The sequence below is a fragment of the Plectrocnemia conspersa genome, unplaced genomic scaffold (genome assembly GCF_051122295.1).
Source record: "Plectrocnemia conspersa isolate PC_06_02 unplaced genomic scaffold, ASM5112229v1 ptg000013l, whole genome shotgun sequence".
In the NCBI taxonomy this organism is placed as follows: Eukaryota; Metazoa; Arthropoda; class Insecta; order Trichoptera; family Polycentropodidae; genus Plectrocnemia; species Plectrocnemia conspersa.
Window position 1 is genome coordinate 19686683 of NW_028277177.1, and position 20387 is coordinate 19707069.

The window sequence follows — 20387 nt, forward strand, 5'->3', positions numbered from 1 at the left end:
CGTTGGCCCCAGTGTATAATATGGCCGATTCTTTTTCTGTAAAGACCGAAACGGCCATGTCCACTCATCGCTTGTGTCAGATAGTCATCCAGGTGATAAGTGGGCTCATCCTGCTCCCACCTGCACGACTTGCCGGTGCATGTCGCTGTGACCTTGGCCGCAGCGGAAGCACTCCTTGCTTCTGTTACGGGAGTCGGTGCATTTGACCGCAATATGGCCTAGCCCGTAAAATTTGTAGCATCGCTTCTGTTGGACTGCCCGCACTCGGCTGTAGACCCAGCTGACACAGACTTTCCCTGTTCAGTGTTACCATTGCCGTCTGAGTGCCTCTGTAGGAGGGCCTTAGCGAGACGACCTTGGCGTCCTTCGCCTCCGGTATCGCAGCAGCAATCGCCTCTTTCACCTCCTCCATCGATGTTCCTCTGTCGAGGTCGAGCCTTCTCGCGGATGTATCTACGCCTAATGCAGTTGTTATTGCTTTGAGAAGCTCCTCCGTTTGTTGTGACTTACGCGGACTCAGCAGACGCAGTCACGTAGTCTCTCCCGCAGCGTGCCTCATGCAATCTTCTAATTCAAGTGGTTGCGTCGCACCCGCACCGCGTCCCGCTGACCACTGCCCCCGCGACTGCAGTATTGCCACTATGCCACACGCCCTCCTGATGCCCTCATCATACAAATTCCTCGAGATAGCGAGGCCGTCGTCGCTGTCGTGCTGGTCTGCGAACAACTTCTTGGATGTCATCTGTACAAACTTCTTGCTCGGTTGGGGCCTCCTCTGCTGGGATTCGATGCGGCGAAGGACCGTATGCCTGCAATAGCGCATCTTCGACCAATCTGGTGCCATGCTCTTCCTCCGGGGCTCTTCTCAGGTCTAAGACGTGCCGTGGGATTCCGTCTACGATAACATTGTTTGATGATATAACGCCTGTTACTCGTCCCTTGGCCCACGTCTTCGTGCACGACGGTTGAGCTGGCTTGATTAGTACCATCTCGTTGACCTCAACTCTCGCCTGCTCCGTCGGTGGTTCCTCAACCGCTACCGCCGGGTGTCTTCATATGTATTTATGCACCATTCTTGCCGGTGCAGAGGCGGCGTCTTTTCCATCCTTCGGTGCAAGATTATACCAGAACACTGCCCGGGTCGGTGACACGTCACTTCTCGCAGCTGTTCTCTTGATTGTTCGGTGGTGGCGTTCCACAATTATATCGTCGATATAATTATCGGTCCCTCGTCGAACCTCCGCGTCCTGCGATAGTACGTACTCCACGATTCGACTCATTATTTTCGGAGCGCTACTAAGTCCAAAGCCGAGTCTCGTAAGGCAGTATGTTTTTCCTTCGAAACATACCAGCTGGTGGCGCCACAGGCTCTCGTCCACTTTGACTTGTAGATAAGCCGCCTTCAAGTCGATCAATTTAAGCGGTCCTCTCATTCGCCTCCACTTGCGCACAGTTTCGTCTCACGCAGGCGCCTCCATCCCCGAGTTGCACTCCACGAACTTGTTGAGTTCGCGATAATCAAGTACCGGCCTAACTTTTTGTTTATTCAGCTGAGCTACAGCCATCAGCGGCAAAATCCCTCTTTGTTCCGCCCTCCATGGTTGCAGCCATCCCTCGCCTATCCACTTCTGAATTTCAGCAGTGAACTTCTCACGAAGTTCCTCTCGTTCGACGCTGCTGTAGTGAGAGACGTTGTTCCTTAGCATCGCCGGAGGACCGTCTTTCCAGTTCCAGGTCGCCGTCCATGACTCGCCATCGAACGTTGCGCTAAAATCGCGATCTTTGATCGTCACAGGGGGCAAACTCGAAGCTGCGGCCGCGCCTCTCGACCGGCGCAGACGACGATTTGCCGAAAAATCGCACGCTGTCACCGCAAATCTGCACCCCCCCGAACTGCCGAATAACGTCCATTCCGCACACTATGTCCACGCCGGGCAGCAGATTTTCCATCGCGAGACACTCGACAGTCGTCGACTGACCATCAATCGTCAGATTCACTGTCGTTGTCCCTGTGCATCGCACTCTCGAGCCGTCAATTGTTATCACTGTCACTGCACTGTTTGTCTTTTTTATTCCTGCCGACCGGCACGACACTATTGTTTGAGCGCATCCCGAATCGACGAGCGCGCGGGAGGCCCGTCCGTCGATCGTCGCAGAGACAATCGGTAACGCCGCAACGTTCACTTTAGGAGACTCACCGGCGCACTGGACCTCCCGACCTCTTTTCCCATCGGGCAATCGCGTTGAAAATGGCCCGACCCGCCGCACGACCAGCATTCCACCCTCGTCTTGCACTCTCGTTGCAGATGTGGGCCACCGCATCGGAAGCACTTCTTGCTGCCCCCTCTCCCCGCGCCGTCGTTCTTTACTCGTCTCGCGCCGCTGACAGCAGCTGAGAGAGGAGTGACTCTCTGACTGAATCGCTGAAATCAGCGATTCAGTCAGAGAGTCACTCCTCTGTCTGATTCGATCCAACAACAAAGACGTCAAGGATACTCTGTCCAGACGCCCAATTCCGTCAAGTGCTCCTCCTCCCACTGAGGAGATTTCTCCGGCGCTCGATCGTCGCCTTAGAGCCATGGAGGCTCGCTTAGCCCCCCCGCCCACGATGGCTAGCATTGTGAGCGAAATTAAAGGTGCCGACGCAGGCTGCGGCATAGACCGCTGTCCAAATTGTCCCCATCAGGGACAACCTTAACATGTCAAAAGCCGTCATCGACGCATTTAAAAGCGTCATAAGCCCCGCAGCCCTACGGCTGAATGTAAAAGGAATTTTTCCAGCGGCAGGTAACTCTGCCAACATTATGATAGCCTCTCGCGAGGAGGCCGAAAAACTCATTAAAGTAAACGACAGGCTTGAAAAAGCCAGAATTAAAGATTCCCTCAGAGGCAAAAGGGACCCGCGGATGATGATCCACGATATTCCTAGGTCCACTACTAATGAGGGCCTTCTTGAGGCCCTCTACTCAAAATGTCGCGGATCATTTCCCCCACATGACTTAAGTAAAGGTTCTTGACCATCACTAAGGTGGTCACTCGTCTCAGCACACGAGTAGCTGATAGGACACTCGTCATCATCTCAGTGTCCTCTGCTCTGAAGGCCCTATTAGAGCCCAAAGGGGTAGTTTACTTAGAGTATTCGCGACACAGGATTCGCGAACACATTAGGGTACTTATGTGTAGGAAGTGCCACCTTTACGGTCACACTGCCGACAGATGCAGGACCGAAAAACCCTCGTGTACCTGGAGTGGAGGGCTGGGACACTTGGCAGGTGAGTGCCCCAATCATAATAAACCGGCCAACTGCGCCACCTGTAGTCGCCTTAAGCGACTACTCGAATCACCCGCTCACAGGGCGGGAGATTGCACCTGCCTGGCTTATAAAGCCGCCCTCGCAAAGGAAATCTCGAACACTAATGGCTAGCTCTCGCTATCCATATAGTGCCGTTAAGATTAGCCGCCTCAGAGTCGCCTAACTAAACCTAAAAAAATCAATCTCCGCTACAGCGGAATTAGCTTAAAAACTGGCAGAAATGGGCACAGACGTCGCTCTGATCCAAGAGCCCTACATTTATATGGGGCGGGTCTCAGGCATTGGCTAGCGGGCGAAAATCTTTGATATTCAGCCTGCTGGAGCCTGCATTGCTGTCCTCAACCCGACCTTTCGAGTGACGCTTCTGACTCATCTCTCCGATCAATATAGAACAGTCATCCATTTGTCCGCACAAGACGTCGATATTTACTTCATATCGGCGTATTTTAGATATGGCTACCCTATAGAGGTCCACCTTAACGGCCTCTCTCACGCCTTAAGCGTGCTAAGATGAAAAAATTTAATAATAGGGGGCGATTTCAACGCCCACTCAGCAATGTGGGGCGACAATGACGAGGCAAGATACTTGAGAAATCAGGTATCAAATAGCGCCATGGAGGAATTTGTAATCGCCAGCGGCCTTTCGGTCGCCGCGAGCGAAGGCCCTCCTGTACCGACTTTCTACGGGCCGAATGGCGAATCTACGCCGGACGCGACCCTGTTTAGCCTCGCTCAGCGAATGAGCCTGTCCAACTGGAGGGTACACACTGATGTGTGCATCTCTGATCACAGACTAATTTCCATGACTGCTAATCTGGGTACAGGAAGAGACCCTGCAGCAGGGCCAATAATACACAAACCGCTGCTTCCGAGGTACTTTCAGCTGGCAAAAGCCGACTGGGACGCCTACGGGACAAATTTACAAATTGAATTGGACGATGCAGCGAGAAGACTGCGCCCTGGCCCAGAGGCCAAAGCTGAGGCTCTACAGACGGCCATACTCGCTGCGGCGGAGAAAAATATACCCAGAGGTTGTCCTGCCACGAATAGAAAGAAGAAGCTGCCCGATTGGTGGACGCCGGCTCTTACTGAAGCCCGAAATTCCGCAAATAAAGCACACCGCCCTTACGCCGCCGCAGTTAAAGCTCGAGGCTCAAGAGCTATCACAGATGACACTCCAGACGATGACCCCTTCAGAGAGATTAAAATCTCCTGGCGCCGCCAGGTCAACCACTACAAATCCCTGCTTAGGACCGCCAAGAGTAACTTCTGGAGAGCGTTCGTCGAAAGAGAGAGTGCCGAAAACCTATGGGGTCGCCCCTACCAGTGCGTCAAGAGCCGAGCGGCATTAACGCTAGCGGACGTCGCAGACCAGCGTGGTATTTGCGCGATTAACTCAGAACAGGCGGCCACTAATATACTAGAGGCATTGTTTCCTGAGGACGACCCAGAGAACGACTCGACCGGGCAGAGAGTGATAAGAAGCAGCTTCAACGATGCCTCCAACCAGACTGCTGAGTCTAGCAATAAAATTACACAATTAGAGGTAGAGATGGCTCTCAAACGCATGCGTGGTAAAGCTGCCTCTGGTCTCGAAAAATCCCTTGAACATATGGTAAATGTGAAATACCATTAAATTTTTCATTAACATCTACTTTTTTATTATTATTTTATGTGGTCGACTAACGAGGTGATGCTTGATGGTCCTTCTTTAGCCCTACAACGCTCTAGCCCATAACGGTCGTGGAATTGAATATTCTTGACTCGATACGGGCCAAGAAACTTTGGTTTTAACTTCAACTCTGCCCCAAATTGTGTCCATTGAATTGCAACTAGTTAACCGATGTTGTGTTTAGTGGTTTGCTTCTTCTTGCGTCATTTTTTTTGCTCACAGAATTGTACAGCAAACTCTTCTTTTATTATGTCCAGTATTTGGATGCCTTCGCGACTGCATTTTGACTCCCGTCAACACCTCGGATGGTGTGATTGATATACTGCGCTGAACAGTACTATCTAGATACCTTTGCATCTTTTTAACGTGTAGGTACCATTTGGTTGGATCATCATTGGAGTTTGGTTTGTTTGACCAAGGTCCTGTTTATCCTACGAATGTGTCGACTACTACTAACAGGTGTTGGTACTTTTTGGCAGTTGATGCTAAGGGTCCAACATGATCAATGTGGAAAATGTCTGATAGTGTCCTTGCTTTTCTGCCTTTCTATTTTTTAATATACAAGTGATGCAATTTTTCATGCATTTTTCTATTTCTTCCAAGAGTTTTGAGATCCAATATTACCTGTTGACTATTTACCTAGTTTAGGCCACTCAGAAATGTCCTTGTTCATGTGCTATTTTTAGTTTTCTCGACAATCGCTAGCACATTGAGTTTGTATGAGTGATAATTTTTCTCAGCTGATGTGTGATTTTGGAGTAGCACAGCGCCGTATCCAAATTTGCTAGCATCAGTATGTAGCTGTCCCAAGGCCGTATTTAAATATTTTACAGTGTTGTCTGGGAGACGAGACTTTTTGAGAGCGTCTAATGCTGCATATTGTTCGATGCCCATTGAAAATAGTGTCGTTTTGTTTGAGAGGTTGCTCATTGGTCGGGCAACAGTGGCATATTGTGTTATATATTGTTAGGCCTAGGAAGCTTTATACTTTTCTAGTGTTCTGTGATGCTGGAAAGTCTGCGACAACCTTAGCCTTATCTGCGAATGGAGATTTTGTGCCGTTTACGATCACATCTCCTAGGAATTTAACGTCCTTTTAGAAATTGACGCTTTTTCCACTTGATGTTTATCTGTAGTTTTGTGTCACTCCAAAAACATATAAGAGGTTTGAAAAAAAAGTAACGAGAATTTTTAAATATCGTGGGCTGTATAAGTGCGATTATTACAATTTTGTTTTTGTGGTGTTAATGCACTCGTTTCTGACGCGTGTTGACATTTGTAGCCATATTGGATGCTTAGTTTATTGTTGAGTCAAGAAGGTAATACGTGTTTTGTTATGCTTGGTGATTTTTTACTTGCGGAAAACATGGAAAAAAGAATTTGCATTCAATTTTGCTTAAAAATGGAATAAAGTGCAGCATTCGAAATGTTAGCAAGAGTACGAAAATTCTCGATAATTTTTGATCAAACTCATATACTTTACCATTTGGTCACTCTTCTTTGAGGGGTTAAATAAATTATAAACTCGATGCAAAAATAACCCGAGATAACTTACGATTTTTGGTGTTTAATTTATTTTATTGGCCTTACTATACGGTTTTTCTCCACTGAAAAAGTTTATTTAAATTACGAATTGTTATAATATTCACTTAACCACAAATATATAATTAATATCGTGAACAACGTAAAATATCAAATCAAATAACTTGCACCTTCTTTTTTATGTGACAATATTGTAAACATATATTTAGCAATACATTTTTTTACTTCAATTTTAAATAGATTTTTTTTTGATAAAGATGAAAATTTCTTCTAGTTATAACATTCAATGAGTAATTATAATAATATATACCAGCAACAATGATGTTAACTGTAAATGTTTGTTTTATTTAACGTATTGTATTGTCATTTTTTTGTATACTTTATCAATATTTAAAAACTAAAAACAAACAGGTCGATTTCGACAAAAAAAAATGCCTGTCATGTATAACATATAATGTACATATGTAAATATAGTATTATTGTGAGTAGTTTGTAATATGTTTATACAAAAATAAAATACTAAAACCTAACAAAATGTTTTTCATTGAAAATTCAATTTGAACCTTTTCAGGTTTTTTAGTAATCGACAAATAAAATCAATAAAATTGTTTATTTTTTCTTTCTATATTGTAAGAGTATTTTTATTATTTATTAGCGAAACTTCTAGTTTTCTTCTAGAAATTCATTTTTTAATTATACATCAAGTTTACTTGGTTTTTGTGCATATCAATTGCAGATATTGACATACTTGATTTATATTGTTTTTTTTATATACATTCATGGAAGTCGCAAGTTGATCCATAATTAAAAACTAAACTTTTAGAATCCTCCTGCGGTTGAGATAATTATGGTAAGTAAAAGATGTACTTAAATTATTAGTTTATTTAAAAAATCAAATTATATAATTATGATATATAAATCGAATTTTACAAACACCATGTGACTTCACTTTTGAAAAGCATGCTTCGTCAATTACAAATGTTATAAAATATATTTCGTATTGGAAAAAAATATGTACAATTTTTATATCATAAGAAAAAAGATGGACATTTTCAATTAACATAATCTCAAACTGATCGTACTAGATCCGTCGATAATACAATCATCTCGACCGTTCTATCTCAGTTTTACAATACTGCTTATATTTTTAAAATTTGGTATTATTTTTTGAATCTATAATAAAACAGTAAATTGTTTCTCATGTATTTTCGATAATCTTTTTGAGAACCTCGTTAGTTTCCGAACGTTAAAATTTTAAACGTATCGTTTTACCTTTCATGACTGCTAGAGTTTGACACGAGTCTAGTTATTCCTCGACTTACATGATAAAATTATTTTAAAGAATATTTAATAAATGCTAAAATATTTTGTTTTGTAACAATCAATAGGAATTAAAAGACCAAACCGACACATGGTCGAAAATATCTCCGAAAGTGGATCTCAAATTCATCCTTGACATGACCGATGATAAACTATGTCAATTAAATATCCTCACCCTAAACGCTTCCGTATATTACATTAATTATTTTGATGAATTGTATTCTTATATGGGTTCTATTTTTAAATCCTCAAATCTGTTTATAATGAAGTTAAAAAAAATATTATTTTATTGAATTGAACCATGGTGCAAATCGAGGTCTCAGAGAATTAAATAGACAGTTTCTTGAAATGTACACATTTTCATATACACTTCGATAAGTGCAATTTTGTACTTTGTTATTTTCTTTCGTGTTTTTCCTACAGCAATTCGTAAAAGTAAATAAAAAAAAGACCAAATTAATATTAACAACGGACGTCGGGAACGTCGATAGCGTGTTCGTTTTTATTTATAATTGACCATTGTCTGTAACCGTCGCTTCAAACGTCTTCGATGGTCGGAAGCCAAAACGCCATATTGGTGCACGCCGACGCCAACATCATGAACTTAGGGTTGAACTGCACACATTGTATCGGCGCCGGATGATCGCCGTTCAAAACGCACACTTTGTATCCGGTGTCAGCGTTCCACACATGCACCCGTCCGTCCGTCGATCCGCTGAAGATGAACTGCGAATCGGGACTAAAGGACGCTTCGATAGGAATGCCCTTATTGTTCAAGTGGCCGGTGAACGTTTGCAGCGGCATCCCGTGGAATGCGTCCACCAGTCTGATGATGGATCCGTTGGTGCTTATCAACATGGTTTTGCCGTCGCGCGAAAATTTGAGCCCCGTCCAGTCGCATTCCTTCTCTTGGCTGAGTTTAAACGTGACGAATGGGCCCTTGTCGAACGATCTGAGGTCGTAGAGCTTGACACTTTCAGAGTTGACGCCGGCGGCGAAGATGAGACCTTCGGGATCGTAAGCGGCGACGGGCCGACCAGACAGGTGCATGATGCCCTGACAATTGGGCGAACGCAAGTCCCATAATCGCAGCGTTTTGTCCAGGGAGCCCGAGAGAAACGTGTCTTCCACCGGTGACAAACACAATGTGACTACCTGTCATAAAAAAATCGTAAGTTAATAACATCATTTTTATGATACACAAAATAAATATCCGCTAGAATTCAAAGCGCCAACCGATCCTACAAGGAAGTAAACTACTGCCGAGAAACAGTCTTCTATCTGGTTTTTTATCAGTCATCGCGGATTTGGGACAGATGGTGTATACAAAAAAAATTTTTTTTTCAATAATATATTAAAATGTAAGGATAGGAACTGGATTAGACATTAAATATATCAATGTGCAATACTAGATGGTTCCTACTCGTCATGTTTGCTGATGATAGTCCACAGGACAGGTAGAATCCACCTTTTTGTTACCTCTGATAATTAACGGCGGGTATTTTAGTATCTACCCTCAAAAACAAACTAATATAGTGTGCCATCTATGGAATGATAGTACATGGATAAAGCCATAAATCACATAATAAATTTAATTTGACATACATTAGCTCTGTTGAAACCCGCTGACAATTGAAATTTCTTTGTAAATATTTTTTAAATAAAACACATTTTAGACGTTAATTAGGTTTTAATTTTGCTTTAAGTCATCAGAAGAGAACACGATTATAACTCAAAGACGTTCCGGACTTGAAAACCGGAATTTTTCTTTAGTAGTTTAAAGAAATGCTTTGCGACATTTAACTTTCTGCGAGAAATGTGTCACATATAAAGTTATCTCAAGAACTTTTCGTTTAAGAGGGAGTATTTGGTTACTCAGGGGATTCCAAATTATTTATTCCGATTCAAGAATGCTGCGAACTAAAGCGTCATAAAGGACAGGAATAAAACTACTTTAGCATCTATTGTGTGCGCCACTGCCGTTTACCAGTACTTGGGCCCTACGAGTCCAACCCTATGGGCGGACACCTAGCTTTTGACGGCCGGATGAGCGGGACCCACCATCCGTAGTATTACATATTTTCATTAGTATTTCTTCCGAGCGATTTCATAAAGGACACGAATAACCGGCAGATCGTCAAAGTGAAATGCATCCCTCATAACAAAACTGAGTATCTCGACGACTCAAGTATCGTAGCGAATATCGCGGTACGCTTGTGCTAAGCTCCATACACACTCACGCGTCTCAGACATTTTGTCGACTCGAGTCTCACGCGATCGGTGATGCGAGGTTGTCGCCACACTAGTTGCGGTAACTTTGAGGATGGCGTAGCAATTAATGAATATTAAATTTGATTCTGAAGTGGAGAAATATCCTTGTTTGTACAATTATACATTAAAGGTTTTATTCTAAAAAGGATGTTACAGAAAAAGCGTGGTCAGAAGTAAGAAAAGCCGTTAATTTAACAGGTAAGGTATATTTTTACGACGTTTTTATTAGGGTAACAATAATTTATTTAAATATACAATGTAATTTTTTTTATTACTCTATAAACCATTTGATAAGTAGGTAAGTCCAAAGAAATAACTTTGTGGCAGGTAAAAAATAATTTCTTACCATCGGGCAAAATTGTGGTAAAAAAAATAGTGGCAATTTTATGAACTATGTCAGAATTTAAATGATGAAATGTTTTTCCTTTCCTGAGAACTGACACATTCCCTCATATGTGTGTTTGTATAGTGTATATGTGGAATTAGTAAATCCACTATATATGCATAACTCTCTTTGGACATTCTATAGAAGGCTAGGAATTTGGCATCTGTTTGTTGCAATTCTTATGCTGCAACAAGCAATCTGCAGTTTATATTCCATTCTATATAGGGACGAATCCAATTTTTTCTGTAACGACGATTTCTCTTTCGATAACGATAGTGAGTAAAAATAATAGCTTTATCACCAATTGTGACATATTGCCACGATGCATGTGATCACTACAATAGTTGGCAATTCGAGTCTCTCGATTTTAGTAGCAACGTGTACATTGGTATCAGATACTTGCGTTGCATTGTGTACTAGCTAGACAATTGACCGTAGCCCATCTCCACAGAGAATCTAAATCACTATAGTGAAAGAAATAGAATGGTAAAGGAAAAGTGGAATTTGTCAATCATAGATTACGAACTGTTTATGATTGGAATAATTGAGCAAGATCTGACAGCACAGCAACTGGTCTGTAATGTTTGATGAACGATTTGTCACTCTTTATATGAATAGTGTTACACCACGGAGCAGCAAGGCGAAAAGTATGACGCGCGCGACCCAAAGGAATGGCTAAGGGAGGGGGCGAGCGTCATGGTCAGAGGGTGGCATAGACTGGCGCTCGCCGTAGAAGACGGACGTTATTTCGGCACTGCGGCTTAAGCGACAGAACTACGACGAAACTAGACGAAAATTAACGTCTAACAATATACTGATTTTGGTAACCTTTCAAAATGAAATTCTTGACCTTTACACGTCCAGAGGTCGCGTACGGGACCGCAGATGGATTGTTATTGGTTCGTAAACTAATGAAATTAGGTGAGATTAGAATTCAGGCATTCGAAACATCGGCCAGGAAAAAACTTTTTGCACATGTTAAGAAATTATATATATAGTTGCTAAAAATGCTTGGTTTGTATGTGGAAAAATGTAAAAATATTTGATTTTGGTGTGATTTTAATATTTGTGCAATATTAAAAAAAATGACAAAAAGAATATATTTAAAACAATTCTTTTGTTTGATTGAACGCTTTTTATTTTACCTAAATAAATTGACTAAATTTTGAGATCTTGTTATTTTAAAGACAATTTAAGATCGCGAAAAAATGCTCAGGCAGTGGGCTAAACCTATTGCGTATAAATGGTAAAGCCATATTTGGAAGATCTGGAAAAAGAATTTGTAAATAAAAGAAAATAATATACCTTCTTTGTGTGTCCCGGGAAGTAACGAATGTACTTGTTGTCGTGCAGTGAAAGATACCGGATAGTGTCGTCCACCTTTGTGGAGCTGTGGATCGCCGTGTTCTTAGCGTGCGTGAAGTGGATCAAATCGACGCCGTACTTCTTGCTGTTGACGGTTATCATCTGAGTGCCCTTCTCGCAGTCGTATATGACGATCTGGTCATCTTCGCTGCAAGATATCAGCGTTTCGCCGCTCGGCGAGAAGTCGATGCTGTTTATCTTGTCGGTGTTCTCGCGGAACACCTTGGCCACCTTGAAGCTGCGTACCACTTGGTCCACCAGCTTCATGTTGCCGGTTGTCGCGAACCGTGAGCCGCGAGCCAGAAGTCAGGCGCTAGCCGCCAGCCGATCGCCGATCACCGATCACCGCTCGGCTTGACAATTCAACGCTACTTGGTTCTAACGCGCTCTAACTGCGACCATGCGCTCTAACTTGGCCATAAAATGTTTTAATATTTTTTCAAAATTACAATTTAAATGTAACAATAGCAATTTTGTTCCTTGAACGTACATACATATTTCTAAATAAATCAGAATAATTGGTTTAAGACTGCAAACTCGTTAATATGACTATCGTCAGCGTGTATTAAATTATTGCTAATCTTGTATTTTTCAAATTTAAGAGTTAATTAAGAGCAGCGCTGTCCAACAAGTGGCCTAGGAAGAAAAGAAATATTTTATTTTCAACATTTTATAAGGTTTTTTATTTTTTTATCAATATTATTTACAAATATATTTTACATTATTTTCTTTGTATAGATAAAATATTTTTTCGGTACTAATTTGTTGCACAGCTCTGATTTAAGGTAGCTATATACCTCCTACCCTATGATATGTGCGTATCAAGTTTAGCAGATTATCGATAATCTGGTCAGTTGTAATCGTGTAGTTTGTAAATCAAACCGTGGGTTTATTTGACGTAAAAACACGCATTTTCTATCATCTCGGTCATTGCATTGTATTGTCTATATTATTCTCATTTTTAACGGCAAAATGTTTGTCTATTTATTTGCCAAGCACAATGATGTTTTTGATGATAGCTATGAGGAGCTAAAAAAAAGTAGGTGGTGTAGTACTTATCTATTTTAGGTGTGCACCACAACATTTGCTTTTTTTAAATTTAATAGTGGTATAATAAAGGTTTCAAAGTTAGAGACACTGGTTTCACAGCTTCTTGCTGGTCATCTTGTTTTTGAAATATCATATAAGGAATAGCGTACTAAATGTGTTTTTAAAACATTCCATCTTTTTGGAACACACTAAACAAATTAAACACACTAAAGAAATTAAAAATTTGCTAGACAGTACCAAAAAAAGTTATCGCTTCTTTGCAAGATTCTGCTAAATCCCTCCGATAAAATTAAAAGTATGGTTTCCACAACTAGATAATGTACAATTGCTATTTTCACGCAAAATAACTGCTTGCACACCAATATACATTCCTGCCTTATTGGTTCCGTTATCGTAGCCTTGCCAAACACATTTTTAAAATTCAATTTTATTTCCTGTAGCAAATTTTAAGGTCGTCTAGCAATTTTTTGACCTGTTTTATCAGAAAAATTATCAAAGTATATAAAACGTTCTTCAATTGAAAATTCCATTTCGCTAAACTTAACGTAACGAATAATTAATGTCGTTTGTACTTTATGAGATGAATATGAAGTTGCATCAGCAATAATGACAACTTATTTAGCCTTCTTAACTTCATTAACAATCGCATTTTGAGCAAACGAGCCGTAAACATTAATAAACTGGTTTTAATTCTAAACACGTAGCTAATAGCGATGAAAAACGTAAAAAATATGAAACCGTATGATTGTACGACAATCCTGTCTTGTCGTGCTCGTATTTTTCTGGACACGAATTATGTTTTATAAAGATCCTTTCGAACGGATCCTGATAATTGAGTTACTAAGTTGAGGCCCCTAATATTGCGAGGTCAGGGACAGCTCCCCTTCCTAACCCCCCTTCTGATTGGCTCTGCTCATATATCTATAATAGTGTTTACATTTTGGTTAATTTAAAATATTCTCTCATCAGACAAAAAATAAAATGCCTTTTCGGAAAATATTTTAAATATCCCTTTATGGTTTCATTTTAGTTAATTTTCCTTTTTCTTATTCACAATAGGGTAAAATATAGTACAGGAATATTAACATTTAATATGAACGAAATATTAATAAGTAGGTATGCGCCATTGCGAAATTTTGGAACGTATCTCGTGCTGGTGAAAGTAGTCTAGATTCGATGAACGTAAACCAGTTCTTCTGAATCGTTTTTTACAAATCATATTATGCATATAAAATAAATGTATAAAACATTTACATTTTATTAATAATGTAACCTACAAATAGTGACAATGATGGCAAGATCATTGTCACTATTTTCTATCAACCCGGCAAGAAACAATGAAAATGGATTTAAATAAAAATACTAATATTATCTGTAAAACTTAAGAAAACTCTTTGAAAAGAGCTTCTTTAGAATAAAAGTTAACAAGATAAATGTATACAGAATGATTGCCAAACCCCGATCGGATAAAACACTAAAATTAGTGATTGAGGAGATTATACAGATCGACGTGCTTTTTAACTTGCAATTTCTGGTAAGACTTGATTTTGCAATGGCAATAAATACATACAAGTGATAATTTGTTAAGGTCGATAAAAATAAATTCGGAACCAATATGCTTTAAACATTCTCAATTATATGTAGCTTGCTCTAAAATGGACATTCCCATTATTTTTTGTCTAATGCAGCAAAACAAATCATGCTGTTTATGATAAAATCTAAGCCTCGTCCGTTTTGGTCATAAAAAAATGTTAGCAATGTCCAAATACATCAAAACAGTCTTTTTACATCCTAAAAACCGCTATTATTATTATATATAAATAAACTACAATTGTTCATTTATTTGTTGTTATTTTATAATATTTTTGTTGCATTTTGTATTTAATTATTTAAAAATTACTCTTTATTATATGTAAAGTTTGACGTTTACAGGGTGGCGTTGGCCGTCAATCGACTCCTTGAGGCCAAAGAAAACTTTGCGTGTGCCGCGTGTACTGCAGTCGGCAGGTGAGGTGGAGCTCCGCCCTTTTGCTCTATCGTTCGCTTCATTCGCTTGAGACTCTTTGTAATCTCGTAGCCTTACCGATCACCGGTGAGTTATTTTTTTAATAATTTTCATTCAACAAATTCAATTTCCATATGGTTAATAACATAGATTAGTGATTGCATCAGCATTTTTCATACATATCGCTTGAATATTTCACATTTTTTTTCTTTAAAATCCTTATTGTATAGTGTATAATAAATATGTACATTTTTTCTCAAAATCCTTATTGTGTATAATAAACATCTTTTACACAATCAGTGGTGTCACCCCAAGATTTCCATGGGTTTTCGGAAACCTGTTATTGTTTAAAATCAAAAGTTTCCGGCAAAAAGTTGTTCGAAATCAGAAAATTCATGCAATTTTTGATACAAATGTTTTAAAATTATTTTCTATGATTACAACTTTGAAAACAAGTTTTAGTAGATTCACAATCGAATACAAAGCTTGTAGGAGGAGGACCTTCTATGAGCAGCAAATCTAACTGAAGTCATTCAACGTGAACTCCACTTAGTCCTTCCCAGTAAAACGTCATACATTGTATTGTCCTAGTTATGGGAATAATGGAGCCCGAAAACCAGTCGATATTTTTTCGAACATGCAGATTTACTTCATCTTTCAGTTTGACATATTTATTTTGCTTTTGTTTGATTGAATTGTGTTACCCAAGTTTCGTCACTTTATTTGTATCATAGTATTATATATGTTAAGTGCATGATTTTATAAATATATGTTTGGCCTTTGTCGATAGGAACATCATTCCAGTTTTTTCAGGAAGGGGGGGGGGGGCAAAAGTTGTCTAGTCTGGTCGTTTTTTTAATTTTTCGATTTTATTAAGATTCATAGTATTTCATTAAATGACCTGCATTTTCTGTCCAAGTTCAATGGAGCATTTTACTCCCCCCCCCATCTTTTTTTATTCTTCATATTTTTTATTATGACAATTCAAATATTTAATTTAATTTAATTATAAACTAATACATTCATCAAGTATATGATTATAATTGTTTGAGTAATCCTGTTTTTTCTTAATACATTTAAAAAACTCTCCATATTAACTTTTTCATAAGCATACACCTTTTATCAAATTTATATTTATAGTTAATTTCCCCAATCTTAACATTTAATTCGATACTGTGGATTCAATTCAAAATTTTATTGATTTATTTTATTTTTATTTACTGTTTTAATAATTTAATTAAATTATACACATATTTTATTATTAATCAAAAATAATTAATTTTTAAATAAATTTATATAAACGTAATTTAAAATTAATTCCAGAGTTTCTTTTGTGTTATTAGTAATATTGATCTGAAGAGAAAAGAAAATTAGTGATGATGTAATTAGAAAATTAGTGATGAGTATGTCTTATAAACATGCTACAGTGAATTCTGACATACCTATCATATATTCTCACAATGAAAACATTACACTAACATCAAAAGAAATAAATTTAAAAATCGATACTACAAAATTTACGAAAGAGTCGGTGAAAATCAGTTTTCATTTTGGTCAGCAAAACAACACAATGTTTTCTTAAAAACTTATCCATGGTAAGTTATTAAAATTTTTGAGAGCTTCAGTTGTCAAGTTTGTGCTAATTTAGAACCTGAGAAACATACTCATATTTATCAATAATAGAATAAAGGAAATGTTATTGCACACGGTTCCATGTTATTGCAAAAGATTCCACTTTTTTAATATATGTTGTAATACATTATTTTGTTGTTTACAGATTCAACATGGATACTTCTATGACTGCTAAGGATATCCGAAATGCTTTCATCAATTTCTTCAAAGAAAAAGAACATGAATATGTTCATTCTTCATCGACCATACCTATGGACGATCCGACTTTGTTGTTTGCGAACGCTGGCATGAATCAATTCAAACCTATGTTCTTGGGAACGGTAGACCCCAACAGTGACATGTCTCGTTGGGTGAGAGTTGTCAACACTCAAAAGTGCATCAGAGCCGGCGGCAAACATAACGATTTGGACGACGTCGGAAAAGATGTATACCATCACACGTTTTTTGAAATGCTGGGAAATTGGTCTTTCGGCGATTACTTCAAAATAGAAATTTGCACATGGGCTTGGGAGTTGCTCACAGAACGACTAAAATTACCTAAAGATAGGTTGTACGTGACTTACTTCGGCGGAGATGAGAAATCCGGACTGGCACCTGACGATGAATGTAAAAACATATGGATCAAATTGGGCGTTCCAGCTACGCACGTTTTGCCCGGTAGCATGAAAGATAACTTCTGGGAAATGGGAGAGACTGGACCGTGCGGACCTTGCTCTGAATTACATTTCGACCGAATCGGCGACCGGGAAGTACCTCACCTTGTAAATATGGACGATCCCGACGTATTAGAAATATGGAATTTGGTGTTTATACAGTTCAATAGAGAAAGTGACGGCTCGTTGCGACTCTTGCCTAAAAAACATATCGATTGCGGTCTCGGCTTTGAGAGATTGGTATCTGTTATTCAGAATAAGAAGGCAAATTATGATACTGATGTATTTATACCCTTGTTTGAGGCGATTCAGAACGGTACCGGTAGTCGGCCGTATACTGGAAAAGTTGGATCTGACGATAGCGACGGCATCGATATGGCATATCGAGTTCTCGCAGATCATGCCAGGACTTTGACGGTTGCGTTAGCTGACGGCGGTCGTCCGGACAACACCGGTAGAGGCTACGTTTTGAGAAGAATATTGAGACGCGCTGTTCGATATGCGACAGAAAAATTGAATGCTAAACCGGGTTTCTTTTCTACGCTAATTCATACCGTTGTTGCTCTGCTAGGCGATACATTCCCCGAAGTGACGAAAGACCCTCAATCGATCATTGATATTATTAACGACGAAGAGACGCAATTTTTAAAAACATTATCTAGAGGTAGAAATCTTTTAAATAGAACCATCAACAAGCTGACTGATAAAGAAGTGCCTGGGGAAGTAGCGTGGAGATTGTACGACACATACGGATTTCCGGTCGATCTGACGCAACTCATGTGCGAAGAGAAAGGTCTTCACGTTAACATGACTGCTTACGAAGAAGCCAAAAAGGCCGCTCAGTTAATATCGCAAGGCAAAGGTGCAGGCGTCGACGACGGCAGTCAACTGGACGTTCATGCCATAACCGATCTTCAAAACCGCGGCATTCCTCCGACTGATGATAAATATAAATATAAATACGTGGCCAACGATGAAAAGTATGCGAAATACGAATTCGAGGTGATCACCGCTAACGTCGTCGAAATCAGATATAACAAGCAGTTTGTGGACGAAGCACACACCGGGCAGGAATGTGGAATTTTATTGGATCGCACTAGTTTCTATGCCGAGCAGGGCGGTCAAATATTCGACGAAGGTTATATGGTAAAGGTAAACGACGAAAGTGTGGAATTCACAGTGAAAAACGTCCAAGTTAAAGGAGGATTTATAATTCATAGCGGAATCGTAGAAGGTACTTTGAAAAAAGGCGACACTCTCACTCTTCACGTCGACACTGAAAGGCGAAGACTCGTAATGAATAATCATACTGGAACTCACATCTTGAACGGAGTGCTACGTAATGTTTTAGGAAGCGATGCGGATCAAAGAGGTTCTTTGGTAATGCCGGATAGATTGAGGTTTGATTTCACTAACAAAGGCCCTATGACTATTGGGCAAATTAAAAGTACAGAGGACGAGATCAGAAACATCATAAGCGGAAACCACAACGTCTACGCTAAATCGATAAAGTTAGGCACTGCCAAAACTATTAACGGTTTAAGAGCAATGTTCGACGAGACGTATCCGGATCCTGTGAGAGTCGTCGCGGTCGGCGTTTCAATCGATGATTTGGAAGCTAATCCTGAATCAGCAGCCGGTCTTAAAACTTCGGTAGAACTTTGCGGTGGATCTCACTTGCACAAAACTGCACATATTGGTGATTTCTTAATATCAGGCGAAGAGGCGATCGCTAAAGGAATAAGAAGAATTGTAGCTCTGACTGGTCCTGAAGCGACAAAAGCTTTAAATAGGACAGCTGTTCTTGAAAATGAAGTCAATGTCATCTGTTTGATGGTCAAAGACGGTAAAGATTACGATCAGAAGGAGGTTGTTAAAACTATTGTCGAGTTGACTGAATCAGTCTCACAAGCACTCATCCCGTATTGTAAAAAAGATGAACTCAGAAATACGCTTAAAGGATTGAAAAAGCAACTCGATGATAAAGATCGTGCCGCTAAAGCTGCGATGGTGGTGACGGTTGCCGAAAAAGCGAAAGAGTTGTGCCTTGCGAAACCAGACTCGCCCTTTTTGGTTAGCGAGTTGAAAGCTTCGAGCAACACGAAAGCTTTGGACGGAGCGTTGAAACAAGTCAAGGCGTTAAGTCCGAACACGGCTGCTATGTTTTTCTCTATCGATCAGGACACTGGTAAGATATATTGCTTATCGTCAGTGCCGAAAGTGTCCATTGATAAAGGTTTGAAGGCGTCTGAATGGGTGCAGACTGTGGCCGTACCGATGGGAGGCAAAGGAGGCGGCAAAGCAGAATCTGCACAAGCTTCGGGACCAAATTCCGCTTGCTTACAAGAGGTCCTTCAATTGGCTGAGACATTTGCCAAGGCTAAACTAGGCTAAGGGTGAATTTTTTGTGCTTTTTTAAAATTATATCTGCAATATTTACTGGTTTCTATTTTATATGCTTGGTAAAATAAAAACACAATTGAGATTGAATCGTCTTTTATTTGATTCTTCTATCTTTTTTATTAGAAATGTCTTATACAAGATTAAGTATTAATCTGATGGTGTTAGTTTCAGTTTACATGATTAAAAGTATCAATTTCTCATTAATGAGTCAACTTTCATTTCAGAATAGTTCACACTTCCTGGTATGTTCCTAACGACATACATAATGACCTTAACATAGAATTTATAAAAGATGAAATAACAAACAAATACACAATATAGAGTCAGACTAAAACTCCACCCAAACAAAATGGCAACCGAACTATTTGACGACTTAAAACGATTTTGACTATGTGACATAACTAACACGACACAACAAATAATAAATTAGATTTTTTATAAATAAATATGGAGAGGCATCTAATGGGATGTTTTCTTTACTTGTCAATATTGTGATAACATTTTTTTACCTGTTACATGTATAAACAGATTGTAAATAAATATATTTAAAAAATGTTGAGGAATATTATTCGTATAATAAAAAAAAATGATTGGAATTTAGAGCATACAATCAACATTTGCTGATTCATCATGATAATGCACCGACTCACACCTGATGGACTTTTTCTATCTAAATTTTTTTATATTACTTTTATTCTCCAGATTCAACTCCAAAGTGATCTGTCTTTTAACTAATGAATAAAAATTCAGTATCGTTATAATAAGAAGTAATTGTA

General features: G+C 39.5%; 2 protein-coding genes across 3 annotated transcripts; one reads left to right on the forward strand and one right to left on the reverse strand.

The window, feature by feature from the left end:
* Positions 1-7397: 7397 nt before the first annotated feature.
* On the reverse strand, positions 7398-12258 carry Wdr82 (WD repeat domain 82). The gene is made up of 2 exons (XM_088202843.1): positions 11809-12258; positions 7398-9002 (listed from the first exon to the last, which is right to left on the reverse strand). The coding sequence occupies exons 1-2, from the start codon at positions 12133-12135 to the stop codon at positions 8385-8387; spliced, it is 945 nt and encodes a 314-aa protein (XP_088058969.1). The 5' UTR covers positions 12136-12258; the 3' UTR covers positions 7398-8384.
* Positions 12259-14896: 2638 nt separating this feature from the next.
* On the forward strand, positions 14897-19698 carry AlaRS (alanine--tRNA ligase, cytoplasmic). Of its 2 annotated transcripts, none has more exons than XM_088202829.1 (2): positions 14897-15010; positions 16701-19698. In XM_088202829.1, the coding sequence occupies exon 2, from the start codon at positions 16708-16710 to the stop codon at positions 19600-19602; it is 2895 nt and encodes a 964-aa protein (XP_088058955.1). In that variant the 5' UTR covers positions 14897-15010; positions 16701-16707; the 3' UTR covers positions 19603-19698. The 2 variants fall into 2 exon arrangements, with proteins under 2 accessions (XP_088058955.1, XP_088058956.1); XM_088202830.1 differs by having other exon boundaries at positions 14897-14925.
* Positions 19699-20387: the final 689 nt, after the last annotated feature.